Source organism: Kwoniella europaea, chromosome 2 (assembly GCF_036810445.1).
Source record: "Kwoniella europaea PYCC6329 chromosome 2, complete sequence".
Lineage (NCBI taxonomy): Eukaryota > Fungi > Basidiomycota > Tremellomycetes > Tremellales > Cryptococcaceae > Kwoniella > Kwoniella europaea.
In genome coordinates, this window is record NC_089488.1 from 937,478 (window position 1) to 958,442 (window position 20,965).

General features: G+C 47.4%; 10 protein-coding genes across 10 annotated transcripts; 4 read left to right on the plus strand and 6 right to left on the minus strand.

Annotated features, from left to right (window-relative positions):
* Positions 1 to 10: 10 nt before the first annotated feature.
* On the plus strand, positions 11 to 4,338 carry V865_006678 (uncharacterized protein; the record flags this gene model as incomplete). Its single annotated transcript, XM_066230436.1, has 25 exons — positions 11 to 129; positions 185 to 293; positions 347 to 413; positions 496 to 801; positions 857 to 937; positions 1,028 to 1,083; positions 1,131 to 1,271; positions 1,322 to 1,349; positions 1,491 to 1,517; positions 1,564 to 1,682; positions 1,749 to 1,842; positions 1,892 to 1,983; positions 2,047 to 2,106; positions 2,166 to 2,282; positions 2,346 to 2,789; positions 2,875 to 2,908; positions 2,958 to 3,013; positions 3,069 to 3,214; positions 3,276 to 3,504; positions 3,560 to 3,571; positions 3,647 to 3,723; positions 3,766 to 3,789; positions 3,853 to 4,162; positions 4,206 to 4,258; positions 4,308 to 4,338. The coding sequence occupies 25 exons, from the start codon at positions 11 to 13 to the stop codon at positions 4,336 to 4,338; spliced, it is 2,832 nt and encodes a 943-aa protein (XP_066086533.1).
* A 44-nt stretch (positions 4,339 to 4,382) lies between these two features.
* Positions 4,383 to 6,110, plus strand: V865_006679 (uncharacterized protein; the record flags this gene model as incomplete). Its single annotated transcript, XM_066230437.1, has 11 exons — positions 4,383 to 4,465; positions 4,519 to 4,758; positions 4,833 to 4,858; positions 4,903 to 5,077; positions 5,127 to 5,222; positions 5,266 to 5,531; positions 5,584 to 5,633; positions 5,681 to 5,699; positions 5,753 to 5,773; positions 5,826 to 5,962; positions 6,105 to 6,110. 11 exons carry the CDS (start codon positions 4,383 to 4,385, stop codon positions 6,108 to 6,110), a joined length of 1,119 nt encoding a protein of 372 aa, XP_066086534.1.
* Positions 6,111 to 6,195: 85 nt separating this feature from the next.
* Positions 6,196 to 8,540, minus strand: V865_006680 (2-isopropylmalate synthase; the record flags this gene model as incomplete). The annotated part of the gene is made up of 9 exons (XM_066230438.1): positions 6,196 to 6,883; positions 6,941 to 7,473; positions 7,524 to 7,574; positions 7,633 to 7,788; positions 7,834 to 7,891; positions 7,945 to 8,090; positions 8,135 to 8,292; positions 8,345 to 8,469; positions 8,530 to 8,540. The coding sequence occupies 9 exons, from the start codon at positions 8,538 to 8,540 to the stop codon at positions 6,196 to 6,198; spliced, it is 1,926 nt and encodes a 641-aa protein (XP_066086535.1).
* A 450-nt stretch (positions 8,541 to 8,990) lies between these two features.
* V865_006681 (dihydroxy-acid dehydratase) lies at positions 8,991 to 9,988 on the minus strand (the record flags this gene model as incomplete). Its single annotated transcript, XM_066230439.1, has 3 exons — positions 8,991 to 9,334; positions 9,386 to 9,754; positions 9,808 to 9,988. 3 exons carry the CDS (start codon positions 9,986 to 9,988, stop codon positions 8,991 to 8,993), a joined length of 894 nt encoding a protein of 297 aa, XP_066086536.1.
* Positions 9,989 to 10,025: 37 nt separating this feature from the next.
* Positions 10,026 to 11,135, minus strand: V865_006682 (uncharacterized protein; the record flags this gene model as incomplete). The annotated part of the gene is made up of 5 exons (XM_066230440.1): positions 10,026 to 10,232; positions 10,280 to 10,608; positions 10,668 to 10,789; positions 10,860 to 10,936; positions 10,995 to 11,135. The coding sequence occupies 5 exons, from the start codon at positions 11,133 to 11,135 to the stop codon at positions 10,026 to 10,028; spliced, it is 876 nt and encodes a 291-aa protein (XP_066086537.1).
* A 305-nt stretch (positions 11,136 to 11,440) lies between these two features.
* V865_006683 (imidazoleglycerol-phosphate dehydratase) lies at positions 11,441 to 12,271 on the plus strand (the record flags this gene model as incomplete). The annotated part of the gene is made up of 5 exons (XM_066230441.1): positions 11,441 to 11,575; positions 11,633 to 11,818; positions 11,873 to 11,957; positions 12,011 to 12,110; positions 12,169 to 12,271. 5 exons carry the CDS (start codon positions 11,441 to 11,443, stop codon positions 12,269 to 12,271), a joined length of 609 nt encoding a protein of 202 aa, XP_066086538.1.
* Positions 12,272 to 12,389: 118 nt separating this feature from the next.
* On the minus strand, positions 12,390 to 13,278 carry V865_006684 (uncharacterized protein; the record flags this gene model as incomplete). The annotated part of the gene is made up of 5 exons (XM_066230442.1): positions 12,390 to 12,572; positions 12,631 to 12,770; positions 12,833 to 12,880; positions 12,925 to 13,158; positions 13,230 to 13,278. The coding sequence occupies 5 exons, from the start codon at positions 13,276 to 13,278 to the stop codon at positions 12,390 to 12,392; spliced, it is 654 nt and encodes a 217-aa protein (XP_066086539.1).
* Positions 13,279 to 13,654: 376 nt separating this feature from the next.
* On the plus strand, positions 13,655 to 15,093 carry V865_006685 (uncharacterized protein; the record flags this gene model as incomplete). Its single annotated transcript, XM_066230443.1, has 4 exons — positions 13,655 to 13,740; positions 13,809 to 14,035; positions 14,238 to 14,333; positions 14,423 to 15,093. The coding sequence occupies 4 exons, from the start codon at positions 13,655 to 13,657 to the stop codon at positions 15,091 to 15,093; spliced, it is 1,080 nt and encodes a 359-aa protein (XP_066086540.1).
* A 188-nt stretch (positions 15,094 to 15,281) lies between these two features.
* On the minus strand, positions 15,282 to 16,229 carry V865_006686 (uncharacterized protein; the record flags this gene model as incomplete). Its single annotated transcript, XM_066230444.1, has 4 exons — positions 15,282 to 15,344; positions 15,403 to 15,616; positions 15,679 to 15,825; positions 15,919 to 16,229. 4 exons carry the CDS (start codon positions 16,227 to 16,229, stop codon positions 15,282 to 15,284), a joined length of 735 nt encoding a protein of 244 aa, XP_066086541.1.
* Positions 16,230 to 16,955: 726 nt separating this feature from the next.
* Positions 16,956 to 20,753, minus strand: V865_006687 (uncharacterized protein; the record flags this gene model as incomplete). The annotated part of the gene is made up of 6 exons (XM_066230445.1): positions 16,956 to 17,647; positions 17,699 to 17,800; positions 17,853 to 18,151; positions 18,212 to 19,177; positions 19,221 to 20,037; positions 20,096 to 20,753. The coding sequence occupies 6 exons, from the start codon at positions 20,751 to 20,753 to the stop codon at positions 16,956 to 16,958; spliced, it is 3,534 nt and encodes a 1,177-aa protein (XP_066086542.1).
* Between the last annotated feature and the right edge of the window lie 212 nt (positions 20,754 to 20,965).

A 20,965-nucleotide genomic window follows, 5' to 3' on the forward strand; every position in this document is an offset into this window, starting at 1 on the left:
TCAGACTAGGATGACTCTCCAAGGCAAGGACCCCGATGTGATCAAAGAGAAGGCGTACGAGTACAAGCTTCGCGATCTGTCAGGATCAGAGGTGCAACAATTTCCAGGGCTGAAGAGAGATCATTGGTGGTATGTACATTGAGTGCGCATATCGCTTGTCTCTAATGAATTATTGATACTGTAGGCAGCTATGGCGACCAAGAAACAGCCCTCCACCCCCTAAAGCTACACTAGAGGAAGCAGATGATATTCCGTTGGCTACCGCATCCATCTTAAGCAAGCTCACCTTCCAGGTATGTATGTGGTTGCCATAAGTTGTAGGATTCTAATTTTTTTCCATGGACAGTGGGTCACTCCGATCATGATCAAAGGTTATCAACGACCTCTCCAAGCCACGGATCTGTGGAAGGTGAGTCTTGCTAGCAGCGTTTCCCCGCTGACCACATCAGATGGACTCTAGCAGAGAAGGTAAGGCCAATGGTGTGGATGTCTGAGCTGACCACACAGCATTACCTCTGTCTACCCGGTTTCTCGAGGCCTTGGACCTGCGCCAAACAGCAGCACTGGAATGGAACGAGCGACTTTCGACGATAGACCCCAGCATGTATCTCAAAGCGATTTGGTACCTCAAAGCTTTGTCTACGATTTCCCTTCCAGGTGATCTTTCCAAATTTGGTTCTGTCGACACTTTCAAGCTTCGTCGTGCCGCCATAGAATGTGAATGGAGACGTCGAAGTGGGAGGAGACATGGCAGCGTTGCTTGGGCTCTTAACGATGTGATGACGGGCTTCTGGATCGGAGGTGAGCCATTCTTGCTGTGGTGGCTGACTGAGCCGGAACTGACTTTTGTGATAAGGTATCTTCAAGGTTGCCAGTGATGTATCACAGCTCATGATACCGTTACTCGTCAAGGCGCTCATCAATTTCAGCAAAGAAGGTAAGTCGCTTCTCCAAGCATTTCGCTGACTATCAGTTTATGCGGCCAATCACGCGTCGGTACCTCGACCTAACATAGGGCGAGGCATAGGCATGGCGATCGGCCTGTTCTTCCTCACTGTCATGCAGTCCATATGCCAGCATCAGGTATGTCCGACGTAGTGGTCCCTCCCTCTGCTCACCCTATCATGTAGTTCTTCTTCCGGTCTATGGCGATAGGTGTGCTAGCAAGGGCTACCTTGATCTCTGCCATTTACAAGAAGGCAATGTGTCTGAGCGTGGCTGGGCGGGCAAAACATCCCAACGGCAAGCTTCTAACCTACCTGTCAAGCGACGTGAGTCAGTACCAGATCGCGAAATGGTCCCTTGCTCATTGCCTTTCTAGATATCCCGTATCGATTATTGTGCTCAATGTGAGTGTTTCAGTATCGCGAAGGGACAACGAACACCTTGTTAATTACCCTTGTCTGTTAGGGTTTCATGCAGTAGGTACTGAACTAGTGATCACTCAAACGGTGCCTGCTAACCACCAATGGGGACCTAGATCTGGACAGCTCCCATCCAGTTGATTATTACGTTGAGTAAGTTGTCGTTCGTGGGCAGGACAGACCAGCTGATCGCAAACAGTTTTACTCATTATCCAAATCGGTCCTTCGGCGCTGGTCGGGTTTTCGTTGTTTGTCGTCCTTGCTCCTTTGCAGACCTGGTTTATGAAACTTAGTTTTAAGGTCAGGAAGAAATCCATGGTATGCATTCCCCAATCCTGTAGTGGATCATCTCAGTAAGGAGTATCGCTTATAACGAGGCTGTAGCGATGGACGGACTCACGTTCGCGTCTCTTGAGAGAGCTTTTGTCGTCCATGGAAATCATTAAGGTCTTTACCTACGAGATACCCTTCCTCAAGCGTGAGTGAAGGAATACCGCATTTGGGCAGAGGGACTGACGTCCGCATAGGGCTGAGCGAATTTCGCCGTAAGGAGATGATAGGAGTCCGCAAGATACTCGTGATCCGGGCTGCCAATCAAGCACTCGCTTTCAGTGTCCCGGTAAGAGTGGTCCTTAAATCCTGCCAATCTGCACAGGGTTCCATGCTAACCTCCACTATGTAGGCTCTAGCATCGGTCCTTGCCTTCGTGACTTATGCCGCAACGCATGACAGCTTAGATCCAGTATGTCAGATCCTACCTGCTCTTGCGATATATTCACATGCTCACATTCGTTCTGGTAGGCTCTGATTTTCACCTCGCTTGCATTCTTCAACTTATTGCGTCAACCCTTAATGTTTCTGCCCCGAGCGTTATCATCGCTGACGGACGCCCAAAATGCTATTGAGCGTTTAACAGAAGTGAGTCATTCAGGAGCGTCACACGTCTGACTATTGCAGGTTTTTGAAGCGGAAGTGAGAAAGAACAGTCATGCGATCGATCCTACAAGTGAAATGGCGATTTTAGTTGACAATGCCACTTTCTCTTGGTCGGTGGACGCCCAAGCCAACGATGCTAAATCCTTCAAGATCCCCAACCTTGTCATGAAAATCCCTCGAGGCAAAATAGTGGCCATTGTCGGATCTGTCGGCTCCGGAAAGAGCAGTCTTTTACAAGGAGTGAGTTGCGGAAGACAGGATCAAGCTGATACAGATCAGCTTATCGGGGAGATGTCCATCCTGAGCGGAAGCGTCACATTTGGTGGTCGACTATCATATTGTCAGCAGAATGCCTGGATACAAAACGCCTCCGTCAGAGAGAACATTCTTTTTGGACAATCATGGGATGAATCGCGCTACTGGCAAGCCGTAAAGGATGCCAATTTGATGACTGACTTGGAGATGTTCGCGGACGGAGATCTGACAGAGGTATGTTAAGCCATTCCCAGAGTCATTGCTTACGACTTGTAAAGATAGGTGAAAAGGGTATGTGGCACCTTGAAGATGATGTTAGGCTGACTTCGACTCAGGTATAAATCTTTCAGGAGGTAAGTTAGAACTTAACGCAGGGATGTTCACTCATGCACCATACTACAGGTCAAAAGCAAAGGGTCAACATAGCTCGAGCGATATATCACAACGCGGAAGTAGTAGTAGGTGTAACGTCAAAACAGGAGAACGACTGTTCAATCACTAATGTCCGTTTAGCTTTTCGATGACCCATTGAGTGCTGTGGACCCGCATGTTGGAAAGGCGCTCTTTGAAAATGCAATATTGCCACTTAAAGCGCAGGGTAAGACGGTCGTCTTGGTGACTCACGCCATTCATTTTCTACCCAAGGTGGATCATATATAGTGAGTCTTTCGGAAGCACCACAGATGCTCAGATTCTGATGACCTTCAATACCTGATATAGCTTCATGTCAGGCGGATGTATCGCAGAACAGGGCACATACGAAGAACTGTCCCAGTCGAAGGGTTCTGCTGCAAAATTGTTCTCTGAGTTTGGAGGCTCGCAAATGGAGGACACTGAGGAGCAGTCAGACGAGGGCCTCGAGGGATTAGAGGCTGCTAATGATGATCGACCGACCGGACCTGAGAATAGCAAACTTACAAGTAAAGCTGTTGGAACCGGGAAGCTCGAGGTGAGCAGTCTTGGCGTTCGCAGGGTTTTCTCAGCTCACCTAATCTCGATCAAAGGGTCGATTGATGGTCAGCGAAGTGCGCAAGACAGGCTCGGTCGGATACAAAGGTGAGCGGGATCTTGTCCGAGGATAAGCTAACAAGATAGTTTATGCTGGATACTTGCACGCTGGTCGATCCCGTTATACGTTGCCGCTGACGCTGCTTTCTGCAACGATTATGTGAGTATCGATAACAAGGAACACGGCTGACTGTGATCTCAGGCAAGGATCCCAAGTAATAGCGACGTAAGTCGAGCCCCTGGAAGTTTGCAGCATTGAACTCCCACTGATCTCGTGCTACACTTGCAGCGTCTGGTTGACTTGGTGGCAGGAAGGGCGTTACAATCAGCCATGGAATGTCTACCAAGGTGTTTACGCGGCGCTTGGGATATCTCAAGCGATATTCACCTTCGCGATGGGCGCTATCATGGGTATCTTGGCGAGCTTGGCCTCCCAAAATCTTCATTCCTCCGCCTTGGCGAATGTATTTTATAGCCCAAAATCAATGTTCGACACCCAACCATTGGGTCGGATCCTTGGGGTTTTTGGTAAAGATATAGATACTATCGACAATCAGCTCCCGGACTCATTTCGGATGATGGCATTGACACTGGTGACCGTAAGTCATGGATTGAATAGATATAAGCTGAATCTTTGCTCAGTTGATAGGCTCCGTCATCATCATCACGGTCTTCTTGCATTATTTCATTGTCATGTAAGTTCGGGGACTGCAGGGTTGGACTCGGCTAATACCATTCGTTTAGTATATTTTTCGTTGGCGTGGGCTACTGGTAAGCCACCTCGCTCGATGTGCACTGCTAACATCCAGGTATTTTGCAATGTTCTATCGTACATCGTCGAGGGAAGTCAAACGGTTAGACTCCATGCTGCGATCTCTCCTTTACTCTCACTTCTCAGAGTCGTGGGTATATATTTGTCGGGGTCAAGGAGCCTGTACACTGACTCGTCATGCAGCTTATCCGGAATCGCTACGATCCGAGCATATGGGGAAACGGATCGCTTCGTCAAAGAAAATGCATACTACATGGATCTCGAAGACCGTGCATATTTGTTGAGCGCTACCAACCAAAGGTGGTTATCAATACGACTGGACTTCCTGGGCGCGTGTCTGGTCTTCGCAGTCGCGATAATGTCGGCAAAGGGAGGTGGTGGATTGACACCTTCTCAAATCGCACTCTGTCTGACCTATCTCACGTCAATTACTCAAGTATTGGGAATGGTGAGTCATGCAATGTCCCGGATATCGCTGATTCGGAGTAGGTGACCAGGCAATCTGCCGAGGTAGAGAATAATAGTGAGTGGAAATGATGCCGAGGTACATCGCTCAAGTCGTTGCAGTGAATGCCGTGGAAAGAGTCCTGTGGTATGCGGACACGGCATCGGTTCCACAAGAGGCTGCACATGGAATACATGAGACAACGCCAGCGGATTCATGGCCCCAAGAAGGTGCGATCGATTTTGAAAATGTTGTGATGTCTTATCGACCTGGGCTGCCACCTGTACTTAAAGGACTGTAAGTCTCAGCAGGGCCTATGAACAGAACATGCTGACGCTTTTCATAGATCGCTTTCAGTTCGGGCTGGAGAAAAGATAGGTATAATCGGCCGGACAGGCGCTGGAAAGACATCGATCACGATGGCCTTATTTCGTCTAGTAGAGTAAGTGGTGATGAGGAAGGCGATCGCTGAAACTGTTTAATAGAATGTCTTCGGGAAGTATCAAAATCGATGGTGTGGATATATCCAAGCTTGGGTTAAATGTCTTGAGATCTCGGATTGCTATCATACCTCAAGAGCCAATTTTATTTAGCGGAACAATTCGTACCAATTTGGATCCGTTCAATTTATACGATGATGCCGTTCTGTATGATGCTCTTTCGCGTTCATGCGTTATTGGAGATAAAACCACTGGGCAGCAACAGAATCTTCACCTTGATTCGGTTATCGAGGAGGAGGGACAGAACCTGAGTATGTAGAGGTGCTCTTCCGTCCTCCAGTAGATTACTGACGAATCGATTAGGTGTTGGTCAACGTTCTTTGGTCAGCTTGGCTCGTGCTCTGGTGAAAAATGTACGTTGAATTCGCCTGGGATAGATAGTTGCTGACGTAGCTTGTAGTCTAAGATAGTCGTACTAGGTAAGTCGTTAAAGGAAGCCAAACGAGCGACGTTGACAAATGTGCAATCACAGACGAAGCAACAGCCGCTGTCGGTAAGTGTTGGAAGCCAAGCAATTGAGTGTCGCTAACTATTTACCAACATAGATCTCGAGACCGATTCTAAAATTCAGCAGACGATACATCGAGAATTCCAAGGCAAAACGCTCCTTTGCATCGCTCATAGACTTCGAACGATCATTTCGTGGGACAGAATCCTCGTGATGAACGCAGGGCAAATCGAGGTGAGTTGTTGTATGACGGAAGAAGCTAATCCCCGTACAGGAATTCGACACCCCTCTCAATCTATATGATACGCAAGGATTGTTCCGAAGTATGTGTGAGAAATCCAACATTTCCAGAGAGGAAATTCTGCGGGCAGTTCAGGCATAGCCTTTCACGATCCTTTGGATACATCGTGTTATCTATTCCTATTGTATATACTCATACTCTGCTATTTTCCTTAACATATTTTTGCCTATGCATTTTCGGGTACCTGGATAGGGTTCTGGCCTAGATAGCCGTTGGCGGCACTGATGACCGCTTTCAGACCACTCGCAGTGATATCGGCGTCAACCCCAACTCCCCAGAACCCTCCCTTAGTCTTGTCCTTGGCATCGACATTTGGTGGTATCAGTTCCACGTACGTAGCCGCCTTGACATCGGAACCGGCTCCGACGGCGTGTTCGGTATATTCTCTGATCGACAGCGCGATGCCAAGGTCGCCTTGTAGAGCATCGAGGAAAGACGAGAGGGGACCGTTCCCTTCTCCAGAGACCTCACGAAGGGTACCGTCGATGAGGACTTTGGCAGTGAGTCTCTTGGAAGCTGAAGGTAGATTGCTGTCGAGACTTCTATCGGGACTAGCCTCCACAACGGCGTTTTGAAGAGAGGCCACTCGGCTATGGGCTCGAGATCGATCAGGGCTGCCCACAGCCGAGGGTGTTGCAGATCGAATATCGACAGTGACGAAGGACTTGAGGACGAGTCGACCATCATAGATAGATCCACCGAGGTGATAAGTCTGTCGGAAAGCGGTGGTAATATCCTTCGAGGTCATCTCTTTACCAGTAGTCTCTGATCTATCTTGAACAACCTTGTAAAAGGCGATCTGCATACGACGGGGAAGATCGAGAGCAAGAGCTGATTTGACGATGTATGCGATACTGATGACGCAAGATCAGCATGAACCTTTGCATCGTGCCTCACAATCAACGACTTACCCTCCTTTTCCAGATTGTGAGTTGACTCGGATAACAGCCTCGTACGTGCAGCCGACATCGGCAGGGTCGATGGGCAAGTACGGCATGCTCCAGACCTTGTCGCCAGCCTTTTCTCGTCGAGTTTGTGCTTCGAACCCTTTTTTGATGGCGTCTTGGTGACTTCCGGAGAAAGCGGTGAAAACGAGCTCTCCTGCGTAAGGGTGTCGGGGGTGGACAGGCAGACCAGTGCATTCGGTGACGGTATCGATGACGGAGAACATGTCAGAGAAATCGAGATTTGGCGGGATACCTTGAGAGTAGCAGTTGAGACCGAGAGTCACCAGATCGACATTACCGGTACGTTCACCGTTACCGAGTACAGTACCCTCGATTCGATCGGCCCCAGCAAGGACACCGAGTTCAGCGGCGGCGACAGCGCAGCCTAAGATATCAGCTTTGTCCGTCTTTGCAAATAACTCACCTCTGTCGTTGTGAGTATGTAGACTGATTATACACTTCTCTCTCTCAGAAATAGTATTGCAGAACATTTCCACCTAAATTTGTGCGAGTAAGCATCTATCGTGTGGATTCCTCGAGTACTTACTTGATCAGCGAAGCAATTGGGTGTTGCGACTTCTACAGTTGCGGGAAGGTTCTGGGAAACATTCCTTGTCATCAACATATCACTCTATCGTAAAGGACTGCTTACTCACAAAAATGATTCGCTCCTCTTTACGACCATCTGCCCAAACACTCTTTTCTCCGGCAAGCCATGTCTTCTTCACGGCCTCACACACTTCAACGGCATAGGGCGTTTCGGTTTGGGAGAAGGTTTCGGGGGAATATTCGAAACGGAAACTCGTGCCATGCTAGTCCTGTCAGCTCTGAAACATATCAAGTTGTTGTGGACTCACAGAAGCAGCGTATTGCTCAGCGAGCTCTCGAACGAGACGAGTATGATCAGAAGCGAGTCTGAGATACAATCAGCTAAAAGTGACGACACGCATGCATACGATTGGACCTACTTGATGGTTTCTGCACGGTCATTGTTGAAAACCACCTCTCGGAAAAGACATGAGGTCGCGTTATACATATGGATGATGACATGTTTCAGGCCAGCGACGGCTTCGAAGGTTCTTTTTATAAGATCAGATCGTGCTGGTGTTAAAACCTGGAAAGGATGTTAAATCAATTTATCATTTGCCTCTCACTCACTTGGATCCACACATCATCAGGGACCTCGCCGTTGTTCTGTAAATCACGGCAAAATTGGAAGTCGGTATCAGAAGCAGCTGGATAGGAAACCTCGATCTCCTTGAATCCGATCTGGATCAAATGCCTGAAGAAGCGTAGTTTTTGTTGGTTTGTCATGGCTACATAATCAGCATCGATATTGCCGAGTTCTACACTCACGGTTTGCGAGACTCTGGTTACCGTCTCTGAGATCGGTACTCAACCAGATAGGCGCTTTCTTGTTCACCTTGTCAGGCCATGTTCGGTTGGGGAAAGGTACAGGGTTGAATGGCAAGTACCTCTGGGATGGATCAGCGCTGCAACATAGGTAATCAGCAGGGGCGTTGAGCGTATCGGAAGATGGATGAAAGACTCACAGCATAGGCATTTTTGTTTGTTTTTAAGTATTCTTTGGACAAGACAGGTGACGGTCGGCCAGGTTGGGGATATTCTTGATTGTCTTGATATATATGGATACAAGATAGTGATGAGTGATACAGGCTTTTTGAGATGTGAGTGGTAGAGAATACTGAAAGTTGAAAGCGAGAGATGGAGATGGTCATCATAATTCGAGTCAGGTTGTTCGAAATAAACGAGTTTAACACTTTCTCATGTCACGTGACACAGACTTGGGAATGCTCTTCAGTGACTCTTTTGCACTGCGCAAAGTATCATATATCACATGCATGCATTGAAACCCAGTATGATATGTTATACTACTATATATCATCAGACATGAAAGATTGTACAATTAGAGGAAAAGGATCTTATGCGTCGGTGACTGATGAAAATCGCCAATGCAGGTCAGCAAGGGAGCATCATATCGTAAGCATGTGGATCACCACTCACCACAACCATGGGAAGCATCAGTCACGAGTTTGGCGTATTTGTAGAGTGTACCGTGATTGACCTTGAGAGGTGGAGCGGTCCATGCGGCTTTTCGACGAGCCATCTCTTCATCGGATACGTTCACGTTGAGGGTGTTGGCAACAGCGTCAATATCTATGATGTCGCCATCTTGAACGAGAGCGATAGGTCCTCCAACTTGCGCTTCTGGTACGACATGACCAACAACGAAACCGTGAGAGCCTCCACTGAATCGTCCATCAGTAAGACAAGCCACATCGTAACCAAGACCAGCACCCATGATCAAACTGGTTGGTTTAAGCATCTCGGGCATACCTGTCCAGGTGGTCAGCGGTTATATCTGGTCAGATAAAACGGTACACTCACCGGGTCCACCCTTAGGTCCAAGATACCTCAATACGACTACAGTCTTTTCACCCTTCTTGATCGAGCCTGATTCAACTGCCTTTACAAAGTCTTCCTCAACATCGAAAGCTCGGCATTTCCCTGTGAATCGAAGACCTTCCTTTCCAGTAATTTTGGAAACAGCACCACCTGGAGCAAGGTTCCCTCTCAAGATTCGAAGATGACCTGTCGATTTGATAGGGTTGTCGACCGGTCTAAGAATTTTCTGTCCTTCCCACTTGCTACCATGTTTTTCAACCCATCGATCGCAGTTTTCACCAAGAGTCTTACCGGTAACAGTCAATCCGTCACCGGTCATGTAGCCATGCTTGATAAGGAAGTGGATGACGCCTATACGCGTTCACGGGTCAGCGAGGATCTTGATGGTTCCTGTGTCCACTCACTGGGAATACCACCGATGGTATGTATGTCTTCCATGACGTATTTTCCACTGGGTTTTAGATCGGCGAGAAGGGGTACACGGTCAGAGACTTTTTGGAAATCATCGATGGTAAGGTTGAGTCCGACAGAATGAGCGATAGCAATGAGATGGAGAACCACGTTGGTAGAACCACCGAGGGCCATAGTGAGCACCTGAATTTGTCAGCACGGCCATTTATCGTTAATCACTCACCATAGCGTTCTCAAATGCTTCTCGAGTCATGATTTGCCTAGGCAGAATGTTGTTTTCGAGCAAGTTTCGCATAACTCCTCCGATCGAGTCACATTCAGCCAATTTTTCAGGGTATTCTGCGGGGGATGAGGAGGATCCGGGGACGGTCATACCGAGAGCTTCGGCACATGATGCGATGGTATTGGCAGTATACATCTATATTGTTATATTGTCAGTGTCTGTCCGTGACGATCATGACTTACTCCTCCACAAGCTCCAGAACCGGGACAGGCGTTTCTAACGGTATCATATCTAGTCTTCTCCGCAGATTCGGTTTGACCCTCAGAAAGGAATCGACCGTAACTCTGGAAAGCAGATACGATGTCGAGGGTTTCTCCATTGCAGTGACCGGGTTTGATGGTACCACCGTAAACCATCAACCCAGGTCTATTGAGTCTTCCCAAAGCAATCAAGGTACCAGGCATGTTTTTATCACAACCGGGAATGACAACGGCACCATCGAGCCAGTGTCCACCACATACACTCTCCACAGAGTCGGCGATAAGATCTCGGGATTGAAGAGAGTAGGACACTGAAAGATGGTCAGCTCGGCAGTACAAAGTATCAACTCACTTCCTGCTGTTCCCATACTGATACCGTCTGACACGGCAGGGGTACCGAACTGATAACCGATAAGACCAGCTTCTCCCAGCGACTTCTTGACTCTTTGACCGAGACCCAAAATGTGACCGTTACAAGGATTACCCTCGTACCTATTTGTTGAGTCAGTTTAATGTCTGAGTTATAATTATTGATACAAGCTCAGCTGAACCAATCACGTACCAAACACTGGCTACACCGACCATGGCTTTTTTCAGATCTTCATCGTTGTTGACTCCATCAGTAGCGTAGAGCATCGCCTAAACAGAAAGCTCGTATGAGCCATCGGCTATGCATGATGGGCTTTGGGAGACTCACCTGAGAAGCACCCTGCGATTTTGGTTCGGTGATGGTTTTCGAGTACCTGTTGATCGCCTCTGAAGCTGGTCGAGCAGCAGAAGAGTGGACCGATCTGGTACCAGTAGTGAGTGCGGAGGATAGGATACGCCTTGACAACATTTTGACTGATGGGGGTTGAAGAATAGGGGAGATACAGGAGGGGAGAATGATATTGATGATATAGGGGATAGATGATTGGTGACTTTTGTTTTTTTACGCAAATCCGAAATAAATTGGGTACGAGTAGAGAGCAGTGCGATAGATCGGTCCGAGCGGAGATCGGATGCATCTCCATCTCCGCATACTGATGTCAATGGGTTTTTTTCCGATTGGACTCGGTATGAGATTATGCGCTGGAAATAATTCAACAACAGTAGATACATTGCTTTAGACATCATTCACCAACACGCTCTTGATCGCTCATCATGTCCGCCAGAACCGCTTCAGTCGAGAGGAAGACGAGCGAGACCGAAATATCCTGCACCATAGATCTCGATCACGTCCCAGGTGTGACCACCCAGACCATCGATGTCAGCACGGGTATAGGTTTCCTCGACCATGTGAGCCTGTGCTGTGCGTCTCGCCTTAGGACCTTGTAACGCTGACACGCTTGATAGATGTTCACAGCTCTTGCGAAACATGGTGGCATGTCATTGACGCTCAAGTGCAAAGGTGACTTGCACATTGACGATCATCACACAGCAGAGGATTGTGCATTGGCGTTGGGTGCTGCATTCAAGAAGGCTTTGGGTGAGAGAAAAGGTATAAAGAGATATGGATTTGCATACGCTCCATTAGACGAGGTAAGTGGTCATCTCTGAGACTGCGAAGCATGCGAGATACTGATGAGATTATAGTCGTTGTCCCGAGCTGTTATCGATATCTCGTCTCGTCCGTATTTTGTCTGCAATCTTCCCTTTACAAGGGAAAAAATCGGAGATTGTGAGTTGGATAAACATTATTATTTCCAGAGAACTGACATTCTATCCTTCTAGTGTCAACAGAAATGGTATCTCACCTTTTGCAATCCTTCGCATTTGAAGCTGGTGTGACTTTACACGTTGACTCGATCCGAGGTGAAAATAACCACCATATGTGAGTTCGATATATCATACAATATACATTCCTAAGGCCTAACTTACGGTCCATGTAGCGCCGAATCTGCTTTCAAAGCTCTCGCTCTTGCTATAAGGATGGCCATCACTCGAACAGGTGGAGACGATGTACCAAGTACCAAAGGTGTCCTTGCTTTATAAATGCATAAATAGATTAGATAAATATGGAGATCACACTCTGCAACACGGTTATTCCATATGTGATTGTACATGAGCCCAAGTGAAATGGTGTTCTTTGTACTGTACAGATCTACGTTGCTCATCTCCCCGTCAATTCGGCTGATTCCTCCGCTGTCAGCTCACGGAAGGGAGTTCCGGACCGCTTGATGACAGGTGTAGGGTCACTTTCTGGTGAAGAAGCTCTTCCAGGTGTAGAGGCAGCGGAGACGTCGACTGATGGTGGTAAATCTCCTGCAGGTGCTTTTGAGTAGTATCGGCCCGCCTTTAGATAAGGTGTGTAAGTTCAAAAGGAGAGTTCAGCACAATATAGATCGACTCGCCTGTAGTAACATTATACCAGTCAACATGACAGCAGTCATAATATTGTTTGTAGCAAGGTCTCGAACGGCAGTAACTAGTTCAGGATAGGATTTGTCTTCAATCAGAGAGGCCGGTAGAGGTGAAGGGATACGTTTGATAGCTATAATTGAATCAAACTAAGAATTAACAAACCGACAAGTACCAACACGCATCCTCACTTACTGGGGTACACCTCCGCTACCTGTGTATATGCGATGGCAGCCCAGAGTACTACATATGTATTAGCGATATGGCCATGCATGTCTAGAACTCACCTATACTGCCCCCATCGAAAAGCACTTCACCCCCTTGTCCCTGATACCCCTTGACAGCTCTACCCCCGGCACTCAGCAAAGCAACTATCCCTACGGCTATGTAAAACCAGCCCATCCCGTTCGGCGCATTACTGATGTATGAGTAGTACTTTATGGAAGTGACGAGAGCATCAGGAGTGACGGGCGAGCGCCATAGGACGTTGTGATCGGCTATCCAGTGAGTGAACGTAGTCCCTGTGGGAATTGAGAGAGCGAAATATCAGCCCTGCAAAAGCTTTGTTTTACCTTGAGAGTGACCAACTCACCCAAAAGGAAGCAGGTGGACATCGTCACGAGAGTCGTTCGCCAGACCATTTTGTTATTATGGCCCCTTGATTCGTGCTTACTGCGAATGGGAGATGGTGAGCAGAGAGATGTAGATATGTTATAACACTTGTACTGTTGGAAAAGCCGAGGGTCATTATGATATGTGATCAAAATCCCCCCCCACAACACGTGCGATGCACGTGGCTCCTACAAATCATCAGAGGCAATGAGAATCCAAAGCTATATATATCGAGTAAGAGATGAATGCTAGATAGATTGTATTAGTGTTGACCTGTTTGACCAGTAAATTCATACCTAGTCACAAGTCATTATAGATAGCACACAAGTCAGCGACTAATAAGGTCGGATACAGGGAGGATACAGCACCCATGATGTTCCGATCAGCGCCATGTCCCTCTCCACAATGACTGATAATGCTCTACCACCCAGATGTCCGTGTTGTCATCAACAGCAGCATCCTCTTTACTGCGCCGCTTGTCTCAGAGAAGGGTGGGTTATCGGTGGCCATGATCGTTTGTCCCGTGTTGGGACTCTCTGTTGACAAATTCGTACCTTAGAATCGCTCTTCATAATGAGGCCCTCAAGAACATACAAGCGCAAATCGACTCGATCATCGCCAATGCTACGATCCTACTCAATGGTCCACAAAACCCAACAAGCTCTAGGAATATCATCCGAGGTCAAAATGCTTGGAGGACAGTGAGAGCAGAGGTGGATGAGAAGGAACAAAGGTGTGCGGAGCTCAGAAGAGCTATCAGAAATAGAGAGAGCAAGATCGAAACAAGTGAGTGCTCGACATTCGAATCAGTGCTGATAGATAGGCAAGAAACGCATATCGGACCGCACCATCTCGCAAAGACGGACCAACTTGAACAGTCTTCAATCTAGCGCTAAGCCTGAGGCCTCCCTCAGGAATGCCATCAAACGTTGTGAAGAGCAACAACGCGATATCGGGTACCATATCATAAATGCTCGTCGAGTTTTAGTCAGAGAAGCAGTCAATGTATTCGGATTGAAGAAGAAATCGATCGGGGAATGGACAATAGCAGGATTAATACTACCAAGTCCGGATGCTCTGAGACGTAAGTGATATCTGTGTGAGACTATGCTGACCTTTTAGTCTATCCGTCCACGCATATAAACGCCGCTTTACTTCATACCATCCACTTAGTATCCCTCATCACCTCGTATTTATCGATTACTCTCCCTTTCACCCCGACACCCCCTCCTCCTTTTGAGTCACGCCATATCGGTCGACCAACAATGAAAGCGAACACACCGTTTGTAGGTACGACCAAATGGAGGGATAAGAATGTGCTCTGGATGTCCAGCACCGCTTCAATAGCCAGTAAACTCAAATCTCGTGGTTCCCTCTCAGCAAGCAAAGTGTTCGCTCAGCCCAATATCTCTGGGATCATCGCTAAATCCATGAACAAACATCGACAGTTCCTGACTTCTTTCGCTCTATTCTCATTCTCGGTGGCTTATATGGCCTGGTCTCAAGGTGTACAAGGAATCGGAATACCAGATGGGCAAGATTATCGAGATGATTCGGATGAAGATAACCCAAGTCGCACGGCGTCTATCAATCCAGATTCGATATTGATTTCGGCCACATCGATCCTTGAGCTGATTGCAGCAATGTCCTCTTCCCCTGATTTGGGTCGAAGAACTCACGAACCGGGTACGAGTCATGTCTTGCGGCATCTTGGATTTGGACTAGACGTTGCTAAAGTTGTCCAAAGCGTTTTGAGCTCGGAAGAGAATCGATGGGGTGTCAAACCAACAGAGGGATCAGGGGAAGATCTTAGCGAAGGTTGGGACCTGATGGATGGTGAATAATACAATTCACGTTCATCAATTAGCAATTTAGCGTTAAGTAACCCGATTTGAATTTTCATCTCGCATCTCATTGAACTCCCCATATTCCGTTGTATCTAGATTTAACAGTTTTGAAAGGTTATAGACAGAGGTCATGTAGCTAATAAATGAGTATACTGAAGATAAGTTGAGGAGGAAGTTGTCCTCGATCACTTTGTGAAGAAGTACATTGAAGCATATTGGACGCTCAGCTGCTCGCCTTCGGTCGTGCACTGATCATACCATTAGTCAACACAAGCTCTGATGTATTTGAGTGCGGAATTAGCTTACTGAGGTAGGAGGTTGACCTTTGAAAGTGTTCAATCGGAAGACAGATCTGGACAAAGTCCCTTGTCCGTCCAAAGCGGCCAGCTGCAACCATGGTACATTGGTGGTGGGATCAGTGGGAGCATTGGCACTAGCCACTTTGCTGAGGATGACTTTGTCAGTACCAGTGAAGAATTCGGGAGATATAGCTCCAGGTGTAGACGATCCTGGTGTGGCACTAAACATACAATTAAATTCAGCAGGATATCACTATTATTGTATTTCTTTGAAATGACTTACACGAATTCATGATGAATAGCAATAGGTAATTTACCGGCATCTGGGAAAGATAGGGCCGAGAAAGCCATTTTGGGAAGAAGACCACTGATAGTAATGGGGTCGATAAAGCCAGATGTCAAAGTGTATAAACATGACACGTCGAAGAGGCTGTTACAAAAGGTCATCGTCAGTATAAAGGACAATCAACAGGAAGGAAGCGAATGGCGATACTGCAATATCTTACAAGGACAGAGGACTCACTTGGCCAAAGCACCAGTTGAAGCATATGTTCCTGAAGTACATGTATAGTTCTGAATACCTCTTCCAACAGCTATATTAGACACGGTCTGTCCGCTGGGTACGGACAACCCTGCTGACCCATTCAACGGGACGCTGAAATTGCCGACTGGACAGTTTCGAGGGATTTTCGAAGCGATATCTGGAAAATTCGATCTTTGAATGGAAGAGAGGGATTTGAGATCGACACTGGAGGTGGAAGCTGTGCTTGCCGCTGGGGCAGATAACACGAAAGGTAGTAAGGCAAATAGAGTAACGAGAGTTTGGACAAACATCGTAAAACCGTTTCGCAGAAGCAGAGTCAATAATGAAACAAGAACGAATGGAATCACAAAGATAGAAATTGAGAGAAAGATAGAATTCAGATGATGGTGAGAAGACAGGTAAGGTAAGGTAAGAACGGATGAAAGGTATGAGGAAGAGCGCTTTTTATGCACATTCCGAATCGCTCTGAACGTCGACTCATCCGAGGTAAACTTCAACGCCTCAACATTGCTTTGTCGATCGGTTGAAAGGGACGAGGACCGTGTACACTGAATGTTCCTTGTTACCAAAGCGATTCGTATAAAGTTATTCGTTTCATGTCTATCAAAGTTCGGATTAAAGGTCTATTCTGGGGTGATCATGATTGTAGATCCTGACGACGGATCAATCATTGTAGATCTCCTTCTTTCCGCAATGTTCGTCTCAAGGCACGCCTTTGATCTCGTCACTAAGTAACATCCAAGTATCTCGACTACGTGGAGATGATGAAGAATGTAAATACCTTTGAATCAATGTGTACTTTAGATGATTGTAACGTTGATGTGTTTCATGTTTATCAGGAACACAGTAGATCCGATCAACACTCAAACTGTATCTATCAACATTACGTGTTACTCGTTTTCCTCGTCGTCTCCGCATCCCTTTCCAGACCAGACCATGAATAGATGTATGCAGATTTACTCATGCCTATGTATGTATGTATCGATGTATGTATGTAGGTGCGATGCAAATGCCTCTCAATCATCTTGTTTGACTTTCCCGTACCCTGATTCCCTATCACCTGATTTCTCATCACCGAATCCAAACCCTTTACCAAAACCACTCTTCTTGCCCTTTCTAGTTCCACCTTCTCCGAATTGCTCAGACCACTTCCTGAGCTCGGGCAGACTACCTTCTTCTGAACTTGAGGGTCTGATTTCTTCCAATGCAATTTTGAAATGTTTCCAGCCTAGAACTCTAACTACCGGTTCAGGCAAATCAGATTCTGCAGATTCCCCTTCTCCTTCTTCTGTTATGATGGAATCATCTGATGATGGTTCATATCCAGCTTTGTTCGCCGATAGCAGCTCATCCACGTCTCCTTGAGCAATCTGTTGATCACCCTCTCCCTCGCCTTCCACACTCGATAAACCTTTGTCGGCATCTTCAGGTATAGGCTGAACGGATGCGGTAGTATTCAATACCAGCCGAGAGGGCCCAGCTACAGGAGCTGCAGTCTTCTCTCGTTTCACCTGAGCCTTCTTCCTGCCACCTCCACCACCTTCAGAGGGAGCAAATACCAATACTTCAGACTGTGCACCTCCACCAGTACCAGCTGATGAGTGAACAGGTGATGGTATCGAAGCATTCGGATCTGTCGCAGACTTCTTGGACCAGGGTACTTGAACGGTATCCTTGACTGCAGCCAGAGCGGCGCTCACACAGAGATCTACAAAAATAATCAATGATCTTTCCCTTTGTGACTAAGAGGGACACTCACGTTTCAGATCAGAACCGGAGAACCCGTCCGTCTCTTTAGCTAATTTTTGCAGATCGACATCATCTGCGAGTGTCTCTCCTCTCAACAGAATCTCCAAAATAGCTAAGAGAATAAATGTCAGCTTGAGACAGTGATGCGGGTTTCAACTACTCACCTTGTCTACCTTCTACACTCGGCAAGTCCACCAGTAATCGCCTTGGAAGTCGTCTAAGTACAGCATCATCCAGATCGAAAGGTCTGTTGGTTGCTCCTATGACCACAACCCTTTTATCCTTGTTTGCGATAGCCGAACTCAAACCATCCATCTCTTGCATGAACTCCGTCAATAGCAAATTGTGTGACATCGATCCGGCCGATCCGCGAGATATACGAGCACCAAACAGAGCATCGACTTCATCCAGGAAGACGACACATGGAGATAGGCGACGAGCGAGATTGAAGACAGCTTTGACACTGCAATGAAGTGGAGTCATTGTAAGCTAGTTGGCTTTGTAGACTGAGATTACAACTTACAGCTTCTCTCCCTCTCCCACGTACATGTCGTTGACATCACTAGGTTGGATCGCCAACATTCTCGCACCACTCTCTGCTGCTACAGCTCGAGCGAGTAGCGTTTTACCGGTACCGGGAGGTCCGAATAGCAAAGCTCCAGTTGTAGCATGATCCTTCAAGACTCCGCCTCTGAATGCTTCGGGGAACAGAAGAGGTAAAGATACCATCGATCGGATACCATCCACAGTCTTCTCAGGGAGGTGAACGTCTTTGAATGAGGTGGAAGCAAGTTTGGTAGGATCGACTATGCAGGGTAATAACCTCTTTTCATGTTGCGATAGACTCTTCGACTTCTTGATCTGTTCAACGACCGGATCTACTACGCTTTGAGGCGCATTCTCTATCTCTGTCTTCATTTTCGAGTCGATTTTAACGGCTCCAGATGGTAGATGCCTCTTGATCTGCTCTGTAGCTATCTTTTTCTCCTCTCCCATAGCCTTTCTAGCTTGGATGATATTCTGCCATGTGATTTTCACCACACCACGCTCTAAATTTCCCGACCGAATGGCTGTACCCAATGCAATACTGGCTATGTGCATAGCATCATTCCATGATATGACCGTATTACCCCAACCTTTCCCAGCTCCGCTTGATTCGGTTTTCCTCGTTAGGGGACGACCGGTGATCTCGCTCGTTGATAACACCTCTAATGGGTTGGTTAGAACACCACCAAGCTGATGAACAGCTCTTTGAATCAAAGCAGCCGTCCATACTCTCCGCTGGTGAACTCTCGCTTCCTTTTCGGCCTGGAAATTCCTATGCTGAGGGATCACAGGATATGCTTTCCATACAAGCGAGTTCGCAGAATTAGCGGGTTGATTAGGGGGTGCACCGAACCGATTCATCAAAAATCGACGGAGTGGATTTGTGGGTTTCTGACCATTCTCTGTCGATTTGCTGCCAAATGACGGAAGGATTGCGGGTATTCTGCAAATGGGCGTCAGTGAAGATCATGAATATATGCACTCACCCCTTGGCAAGCATCAAGCTTAATCTTCCCTTATCACCTTCCTTTCTGCCACTGACATCGCTTTCCTCACTGCCCCACCATAACTTGGCATCATTTCTCGGTTTGACCACTTCCACATGAGAGTGGACACTGATTCCCATGCTTTTGAATTTTTCCTCGATAGCGGCCAGAGCTGCTTGAGCAGGATCCATATTCCTGTCTGCCTCCTCTTCTTCCATCTCTTCATGATGCTCATCCTCTTCGCGTAATGACCCATCTTCGTCCCTCGCTGCTGAAGCGAATGCGGCCGCTGTATGGGGTAAAGTCAGGGACGGTGTACACTGAAGGACGATGCTGGTTGGATATACCAAAGACGGCTCTTCTATATGGGCGGTTTGACCCTTTCGACTCAATTTAGACGGTGTGATTAAACCTTTCCTCCTTTGTTTCACAGCTTCGACGAAGGATGCCCACCAGATAGGAAAGGTTTTGGACATTGCAATGGTCGATTCGAGAGTGATTATTCGTTTTTTACCAGGTTGAGATTGACCAGCGTTGATGATTTTGCTAAAGAAGTGGACCCATTCGTCGTTGATCTGACCTTGAGGCAAATCTTCTTCCATTCCACCCATCCCCGGTAAACCACCCAAACCGGAGGGCATCATCCCCCCTCCACCGCCAACAACGGCTATAGGTACACTAGCGAACATTCCTGGCATACCACCTTGATCATCCTGGTCCTCTGATTCGATCATCTCCTTTTTCGCAGTCACCAAGGGCTGTGGTGCAGGCAAGTAAAGAGGATTAAGGGATTGGGGTAAAGAGGGGGGTTCAATGCCTGATGATGAAGCGATCAGCTGAAACGAGACAACGACTACGGAGAAGATGATGCTCACCTCTACTGCCCAGCGGGGACGATAGACCGTCCAGTCCCAGCCCAGTTACTAAGTCGAACCTTACTATGTCCGCATTCAGCTCATTCGCTAGCCTTTTGACTGCATCGGTCACGTAGGCTTCTCCTCCTTCAAAGGGCGATGCAAGAGCCAAGACAGCTTCGAGGGCACATTCATCTAGCTCCTGTGTAGGCTCTGCAGGTTCTGTACGTGGTCTACCTGAAGAATCGGGGAAGCTGACGACGTGGGTGAACGGTTGAGATAATCGTATGTCCTCCGCTAAATGCTGGTTGCCACTTAAGAAGGCAGTCGACAAGTGAGTCAAAGCAGGGCCAAGCTCCATTGGTAGGGCAGAGGAGGGCTTTGATGGATTTATGACCGATGTGGTATGCTCAAATAGGTCCTCCGTATCACTGGGCGGTATCGAAGGCTCGTCTGGTGTCTCTTCTTCATGCACCTGATCAGCTGGTTCGTAAGGTTCTTCGGGAGCATGATTCGTCGAAGATGCTATGAAAGTCCGCCTCGACGATGTCGATCTAGGGAGGTATGAGCTAGTGCTTGTCTTGAGTGTCCTGGTTGTAGTCGGCGAGACACTGAAGACCCTTTGCGAGATTGGCGGCAAGACTCTCTGACGAAGTGTTGAAGGGGAAAGACGTCGCATGATGGGTGGATGGAGTGATATTCAATGCAGGGTATATAGGAGTGACGCAGACCAATGCAGACCAATGCTGTAGGTAGATGATTGAGCAGCGTCGTGACTTTGGCCGAGGAGGAGAATGGCTGAGTGTATAGATGACAACGGTCACAAATGATTTACAGAAGATTCACCTCAACGAATGAACATTGTTCGATTATCAACTCAGCTTCACTTAT